At 42.7% G+C, this 8731-nt stretch overlaps 1 protein-coding gene across 1 annotated transcript; it reads left to right on the forward strand.

Annotated features, from left to right (window-relative positions):
* The first annotated feature begins 1918 nt into the window (after positions 1-1918).
* irx2a (iroquois homeobox 2a) lies at positions 1919-7789 on the forward strand. Its single transcript, XM_046400552.1, has 3 exons — positions 1919-2483; positions 3772-4177; positions 4974-7789. The coding sequence occupies exons 1-3, from the start codon at positions 2244-2246 to the stop codon at positions 5882-5884; spliced, it is 1557 nt and encodes a 518-aa protein (XP_046256508.1). The 5' UTR covers positions 1919-2243; the 3' UTR covers positions 5885-7789.
* Positions 7790-8731: the final 942 nt, after the last annotated feature.

An 8731-nucleotide genomic window follows, 5' to 3' on the forward strand; every position in this document is an offset into this window, starting at 1 on the left:
CCAGTATTTTCAAAGCTTTGTGAAGAGTCACTCTTTTTAGTTAATGTGATGTATTATTGATGAGTTTATTCATAAAATGACAGTAACTTGAAAAGAAAACATATATAGCAACATTTTAAAAAAAATGATTGATTTTAATTTTTAATTCAGGTCTATATAATGTTGTTTACTTAAAAAACAACAACAAAAAAAAAACCACACACACAAAAAGAAACACTGCATTTCCAGACAAGGTGTTAATACTGAAACTTTAGGTCTTCACTGGAGCAGGTTATGATAAAAGTATATTCTCTTAGACCTCTTGCAACAGTCACAACACAATCCTCTCAAAGTAGACTCAATTGTAAAATGGCCCCCGTAATAGCTGTAATCAAGATTTAAATGCAAGACATTATGTGACATTGTGTATTAATTAACAAAACTGCAATGTGTAAAAATATGAGCCTCTCATTTGTGCATTATAATGCATGCATGTGTTTAGGTGTTACAAATAAATTAATCATTCCTGCTAACAGGCGAGCTGTATTGCAGATTTAAATTGTGCTGTTGCTGTTTACAACACCGATAGGCCACACTGCGGTGGAGAAGCAAGTACCTGATGGATGAATACATTGATTCGGATGAATACTGATGAGGGACACTGCTAGGCCACTCTTCCTCTCAACAGTTGCCACCTTGACTGTCCGTTCAAAAACCGCTGTCACAGTTTCAGGTGACTGCCATGCTGTGCCGTATCGCTGGTCTCCAACAGAGGTCATAATGCCTGTAATCACAATAATAAAGGACAAGGCTATGCCCTGTTTTGCATGGAGACAGGCCCAAAAGCGCGCGCGCGCGCGAGCACACACACACACACACACACACACACACACACACACACACACTCACTGCTAAAGGACTTGCGCAAAGACTGGCAGACTCACCCAGTACAACTGCGCGCACACACGGCCACACACGCTTCAATAGTGTCGGTGCTTAGCTGTGTAAAGGACCTCTAATGAAGTAACAATCACCACTAACAACCAGCTGCATTGCTGGTGATGGAGGTAATTGTAATAATAAAGTATTGTATTTGAGATGGTCTAAGTGCTGAAACCAAGAAGCACGCGCACTGGGAGGCGTGCGCTTGTATCGCAGTTTAATACTTTCATGGATGTGACCGCGTTTGATAGCTGGACTTGTGAAATAACCAGCTGCAAGGGGGGAGCACTGGCCGTTTTATACTCTCTCACTCTGTCTCTCGCTCTGTCTCTCTCTGTCTCTCTCTCTCTCTCCTACTCATTCTCTCCCGCACTATCTATCTATCTATCTATCTATCAGTTAGTACGGGAGTGCGCGCAAGTTTTGATCAGACCGATGCTGTGTGCAACAGTCAACCTGACCTTAAAACAATCCAAATGAATAACCGCACGGCACGAAATCAGTGAGAAAAGCAGCCGAACTCACTTTATATGATATGCAAGCTGCTTTTGTCTTGTGCTACATAAATAGCCATCCCAACTACTCGGTTAATACACTCTTTTGGGTTTTAACCATAATTGAAATTAAAATTAAATTCAGAAATGACTTAGTAATTTTGATGGACTTCACCTGTGAGGTAAATCTCCAGCAGACAAATGACAAATAAGGCAGATCGCAGTTGTGGATCAATTAATTTGCATTACATTATCACTATATGTATTCGGTTTATTTATCATTTGTTGTACTATTAGTGCTATTATCTCATCCAACTGGTAGGTTTGCCTGATTAAGTAAAATACGTGTTACAATCCTACACGGAACTACACAACTCGGGTACAGATCCTACTTTTTGCAGTGTGGAGTCTTGGTTTTGTTCCGAGGCTCCATTTCTCTGAGGCAGAAAGGGGGCGGGGATGGGATATTCAGATGAGCCGGAGTGACAGCTCCAGTTTCCCCCAATGCTCTGTGTGTCTGAAACTCCACTGGCTCCTTCTCTCCTAACTCCTCACTTCATAGTGCTGCGTACTAAAAACATCGGACGCTAGGGGATCGAGACGCATGCCACATTGCCTCTATGAGGGCACTTTAACAGATCTTTCGGGTTTTTTTCCCAGTAAGGGGGCTGCGGAGGGAGGACTTTTTTTTTTTAATTTTCGTTGTCTGGTGACTGTTTGCACGGCTGATTATTGAGTTGATTGTTTATTATTTTGGCAATTGTTGCCCGACGCCCTGCGCGTTTTTGCCTCCCTTTTTGGAATCGGCGACCTATCCCGCGCTCACCAATGTCCTATCCTCAGGGTTACCTCTACCAGCCCCCGGGCTCTCTGGCTCTTTATTCGTGTCCGGCTTACGGGGCCTCGGCTCTGGCTGCCCCGAGGAATGAAGACTTGGCGAGGTCGTCATCTGGCTCAGCCTTCAGCCCTTATCCTGGATCGGCTGCTTTCTCCGCCTCGGCCGGTGCAGGCTTCTCCAGTCCGCTGTCATATCCCACGGATCCAACAACGGGATTCCCATCCTACATGGTAAAAATATCTCATATATTCATGTGTGATTCTGTACGATGGGGCTCGGAATCATGAATCAGTGATGAATGTGTTACCGAGTTCAAGTCTGTAAGTGCGCAAAATGTTTCACCCGTTTTCACTGGCTCAGAGCGCGATTAAATCGGTCCAGGTTTACAGTGTTTCTGTTGCGATTAGTAGCCTAGTGCTTGCGGAACTTTCTTACACAGTGTTGCTGAACATTCATATCTAGTGACCTACTCGTCTGGTTCTGCCTATAAAATCTTTGACCCCTTTGGCTTAAATGGGATTTTTAAGTACGAGCTGCAAATTGTAAAAGCTTGACCAACGCTTAACGCTTACTGCGCAGCTAATTATGTAAAACAGAACACCAGCTAAGATTTTTATTTGAGCCTTTCGCTTCTAAGCACTTAATTTGTGTGTTATAGAAAATTAATATAGCCGAACACAATCTATGACTCCTTTCTTCTCCACCAGTCATTAAAATCACCTGGGATGAAGCCGCTGACTTTATTCTGAGTTGAATAAACGAAATTTTAACATGAAAAGCATGACTCGCAATGCAAATGTCACAGGGCACTTCAAGCGTTTTAGGAAAGGTGCATATCAAGTGATTTGCTAATGGGATTTGTAATGCTGCAAAGAGAAGATGTGTTAACACATTGGGGCTGCCACAACAAAACAAAAAGCAGCCGCTGAAAGGAAATGAGGAAGTTAATAGGTGATTACAGAAAATTGAAATTTCCTTTTTATTATCTTTACGGCATATTAACAGGAGCCCTGTTATTAGTTAATCCGATAATGATCTTCACCATTAGTTAACCATTAGTCCATGTCTCTCTGCGGCCTGCTTTTACTCACGGTGTGTTTACTACCCCTGCGTGCAATTACGGTGATTTTTTTTTTTTTAATTTAATGTGTGTGGTTGACAATTGGGGGAAAAGCAAGACGTATTGATTCGTTTATTTATTTATTTATTGTTACAATAGACTGCGCGTCGTTGACCGAACTCAGGATTATTTAAATGATGTTTTTTCTTGTGATTTGCAAAAACACCTTCAACACATATTTCATTTGTTCCGACAAGTTTCTGAAAACTGACAATACTGTCAAACGTAGTAAAAAAAATATATATGTAATTCTAATACGTGTGGTTTAAAATGGCTTTAAACTTTAGGAAGTTAATTAGTCACATCCACATTAATGTGGCATTTGAAATACCCTTTTTAAACTTAGTGGTAGAAAACCAATCGCAGAGTTGTGACTTTTTTTTTCAACTTTCCACCAGAGCTCTCCATATGACGCGCACACTACAGGCATGGCCGGGGCATTGAGTTACCACCCATACGGGAGTCCAGGATACCCCTACCAACTCAACGACCCGGCTTACCGCAAAAACGCCACCAGGGACGCTACGGCCACCCTGAAGGCCTGGCTGCAGGAGCACCGGAAGAACCCGTACCCGACAAAAGGGGAGAAGATTATGCTGGCCATTATCACCAAAATGACCCTGACGCAGGTCTCCACATGGTTCGCCAATGCCAGGCGGAGGCTCAAGAAGGAGAACAAGATGACCTGGGCGCCAAGGAATAAGAGCGAAGACGAGGATGAGGAAGACGGGGACGGGGAGAGGAAAGAGGTGGAGCGCTCTGACAAAATCCTGGATAACAGCGAGGCTTCAGCGGAGGATGAAGGTGGGGTATAATCTGCAGCCCGAGCCAATGATCCATTTAACAATTCAGAACGGGTGTGGGAAGGAGGGGAAGGGTGGATGTGCCTTTTTATTCACTGATCAAGTTATTTAGTGCAATATATATATGAAATGATGAAACAAATTTCCAGTGCAAAGACTTTGGCTCGAATAGCCTACATATTTTCTATTTAGGCTGTAGAGCTCTGGTGTCATGCATTGTTTCAGTAACCATGTTGACAGATATTCGTCTTCGGTTCTGAGAGTCCACACTAGTCTAAATGACCTGTTAGGGTGGACATTTTCTTTTCTTTAACATGATTAATGGCAGGTGACAGCGATCCACGTTCAGTGCCTAAATGGCCTCAATAAAATTAGACTGTTAACGTTACTGCATTGATTACATTTTTGTTTAATTATGTAAAATATATATATATTTTTTCTATGACATTAAAAGACTTATAATTGTAGCCTACTATTTAAACTGAAATAAATAATTCATATTTTACTTATTCACGCCTGGTTGGTTTGAATAGCATAAGTGATTGCCTTGAATACACATTGACTTGGAATAGGACTGCACTTTAAAATTTCTGCAGAAATGTTCTTTATCATTACTATTATTATTATTAAAGTAGAATATTACTGTTCCTTAAAATTCAGTATGACAAATGTGCCTACTTCTTACAGTTTCGTTCTTTCCCTTTCCACCCTTCTTTCTTGCTCATGTCCCTGGATTGTTTGTTCTTTTCATTTCAGTATTAATATGTATGTTATATAACTTTTCCCTCTTGTCTTAGGTATCAGCTTGCACGTCGACACTCTGACGGACCACTCCTGCTCAGCAGAGTCTGACGGGGAGAAGGTCAGCTGTCGTGTGGGAGAACTGGGCTCCGACCAGGCCGGCGACAAATGCGACGACGACGACGACGACGACGACGAGGACCAGAAGCACGACTCGCGGGCTCAGCTCTCGCCCAAACCCGTCACATCGTCTCCTCTGACGGGAGTAGAAGCTCCAGTTCTCGGCCATCACAACCACCACCACCACCACCTCCATCACCTCCACCATCTCCACAGCCAGCGCGAGGATTTGGCCCGGAGCCTCATCAGCAGCAACAATATCAATACCAATAAATCGTCTTCATGCCTTGACAGCAGACCCTCTTCGGGGCCGCCTCAGAACCCAACAGTCAAGCCCAAACTATGGTCGCTGGCGGAGATTGCTACCTCGGACCAAAAGCAGCAACATCAGCAACACCAACTGGGGCAGCCTGGGCAACCAAATTGCCCCTCCTCCAGCGGTGGCCTCCTTACTCCCCCCACGCCTTCCACCGCCTCCCCGGCTGCCAGTTCCCCCTCCCTCTATCCGGCCCCCTCCATCCTTGGAAGACCTATTTATTACACTTCTCCCTTTTATAGCAATTACACAAACTATGGCAACTTCAGCCCCCTGCAGGGCCAAGGGATCCTGCGGTATACTAATTCATCTGGAGTGAGTTTGGCTGCTGCCGCCGCCGCCGCCGCCGCTGCTGCTGCTGCAAACGAGGGTCTCAGCTCCTCTCACCAGGCTCTGGAGGCGAGCACCAACCCCAAGAACAGGCCAGACTCCCCCCTCGTTAAAAGTAACCCAAACCAGATTGTTATTGTCGAGCAGCAGCAGCAGCAGCATTTCAGACCCGTAAATTTAGAAGCAAAGAAAGGTACGTAATAACACGATGCGGCGCAGCGTGAACGTATTTAATCCGGTGTTGAATCTTGAGGTTGCATTTTTTTTTTCTTAAACGCAGGAGGTAAATCGCACCACGGTGGAAGTAACAGTTCACTTGTTCCCAGTGCAAATCAACTCGTTTTCTTTGTGTCTCTCTTAAAGTGTCATTGCAGCCACACCATAGGATGATCTGGCTGCTTTTCTTTGCTTTGTTTCAGGAAAAGTAAGAGTTTTTTTTCCAAGCAAGTTTGCATGAGAAACAAGTGGTGTTAGTTGACGCCGTTAGCAGATTTCCGCTTGTTTTAAGACGAATGACCTACGTTTTTAGGACGGAATATGAGACAAAATGACTTATTAGGACGGACATTTTGCAGCCGTCTTCGCAAAAGAACATCTCTTACGGCCTATAATTCGTTTTCAGCGCAGTACGTTTTCTGAAAAAAACTCATAATTGTTCTCCACGTGTTTAGCAATATATTCGGTCTTTCTCACATAGAATCGTTAAGTGTCAGGCAGTGGGATTTTCATCTTCAACAACGTTTTCATCTTCGCAGTAGAAACAAGTAGGGCTACACACCAAGGATTAGACATTAAAATGATCCCCATTAAGAACAGGCCTCAAATCAGCCTAACCACTCGCCCTCACGCACGCACACACACACTCTCTTACTCACTCACAGATACGCGCGTGCACACAAACACGTGTAGGCAGTCTAAGCAGAGACGTGTTGCCATAGCTTTGAGCAGGAGTTCTATTTTTATGTTTCCTCTGATATGTGTGCGTGCGTGTGTGTGTGTGCGCGCGCGCGTGTGCGCACAGTGGGCCCCAAACCTTATCTCTCAGTTTAGGATAATTGGAATTACACAGGGTCAGCCAAAAGCAAACAAATCACTTAGTTTGCTCTGTGCACTCATCGTGCAACTTCTCATCTTCAGATTTCACTGAGGTGGCTGTAGTGATGTCCTTGCGAACATTTGCCGCTTGGTAGTCTGTATATTTTATTTTTTTTATTATTATTAATAAGCACTTGCAGCAGGCTAAAGAGCTGTTTTGGTTGCTCCAACCTGAGAAAACGTCGTGTTTTGTGGGCTCGTGGAGGGAGCTGATTATTTGATCGTGTGGGAGTTTTATTTCCATGGTCTGCAGGTAGGTGTCACAATTGCTTTGAGTATAAAGCGAATAAGGCCACCACCTTTTAGCCCCACGTTTTAACCCCCCCAATAACCTTTACTACAAACCGGATCTAGTGCCACCATACAGTCGGAATGAAAGCTGCTACCGCTTCCTCAGCTCCACACAGGCTGAGACACTTCCTACAGCACACGTTTGTCAGTTTATTACTGTATCATGTCAGTTGTTTTGATGCATTGTGGATAATAATTTCATATGCTGGTTTGAAAAAAAAATCTCCCATTATATGTGATTTACACGTTATTTCTCAGGTTCCCACAGTTTGCTTATTTGCCACGGTATATTATTTTAGTATATATTTACGTGTGGAAAACATAATTTGGCCTTTCTGTGAAACTGTACTTGTAAAATGAGGTGTCTTGGGACGCAAAACGGACGGAGCTGAAGTGAACTTGAGGACTTCAAAGTGGAATAGCCTACATTTGATATTTATTTTTTTAAATGATGGCGAAATGATGCCTGTAATTTATGCAAGTTGTATTGCAAAACGGGAAACTGACATCGTCTGTTTGTTTTGTAAATATATATATTATGGACGGTTTTTATTTGAGATGCATTTGGGCAAAAGCTACACAATCTTGTTATCAGGAGAACTTTTACTAATTTATATCTTTGAATGTAAATAAAATAAAACGCGCTGGTATTGATGTACTGGCGGAGTATGATATTCATTATTCAAAGGAGAAAATATTAAACTGTTTTCCCAACTATTACATCAATCTTGGAGAGTCATTTTTTTTTCTTTTCTACTGGACCTGTATCTAACCCAGGCATTTTTTTATTCACTCAGCTCATTGTTCTTTTATTTTGCCAGTCAAACGCAGATGGGAAATGTTTGATGAATCTCGCTTTTCATAAACATTATGAGTTTTCACAGATTGCACGATCCATTCTTTCTAAATGGACCATCATTTTCTTTTAGGGCCTCATTCTGGTCAGGGGATCTCCCTCGGCCACATATTCACGACCTTGATTGGGATAAACGACGTACTTATTTCATTTTTCTCCCCTTTTCCCCTCTCCTCTCGCCTTGCCACACATTTATTTTTCAGTGTGATTAATACAACCGTGGGGCGCATCGGGTATTATGGGCTCCCAGCGGAGCCCGTCCCTGGAGCTTTTTAGCCTGGTTCAGGATGGGTCAGCCCTGCCTGCTTCATTACGGCACAGCATTGAGCAATCCATAAAAGTCTATCTAAGCATCTGCCAGCTCCAATGGGCTGTGTGATGGGCCCTAATCGGACAGGCTTTCCTCTGCTTTTCATCATGGCTTGGTTATTTCAGCGGCTTTAGGACACAGCTAATTAAACAATTTAGAAAGACACAAAGGACAGTTCACTCTATAATAATAATAATAATAATAATAATAATGACAATAATAATAATTATTATTATTATTACCATTATCATTAATACTTATTTTTTACACCACATTTAAAATTGAACAATTATTCATGTTTTTGATTTAGAAAATGAATTACAATATTCTGTAATTCTCTGCAAGGCCACAGTTTGGCCTTTGGGAGAATGAAATACTCAAAGATCAAATATATAATATTCCCATTCTCCAAGAAGAGGCCTCCATCATCGCTTCCAGCCAGACTAAAAGCTAATCCTTCATTTTCCAGTTGAATTTGAGCCTGAGTGTTGTCCAA

This window comes from Scatophagus argus, chromosome 9 (assembly GCF_020382885.2).
Source record: "Scatophagus argus isolate fScaArg1 chromosome 9, fScaArg1.pri, whole genome shotgun sequence".
Lineage (NCBI taxonomy): Eukaryota > Metazoa > Chordata > Actinopteri > Scatophagidae > Scatophagus > Scatophagus argus.

What these genes read in the sequence shown, in the direction of transcription:
- irx2a (XM_046400552.1), top strand. Translation starts at nt 2,244, where the DNA reads ATGTCCTATCCTCAGGGTTACCTCTACCAGCCCCCGGGCTCTCTGGCT. An exon ending in CGGGATTCCCATCCTACATG is followed by an intron (nt 2,484 to 3,771) that starts GTAAAAATATCT and finishes ACTTTCCACCAG; the next exon opens with AGCTCTCCATATGACGCGCA. An exon ending in GGCTTCAGCGGAGGATGAAG is followed by an intron (nt 4,178 to 4,973) that starts GTGGGGTATAAT and finishes CTCTTGTCTTAG; the next exon opens with GTATCAGCTTGCACGTCGAC.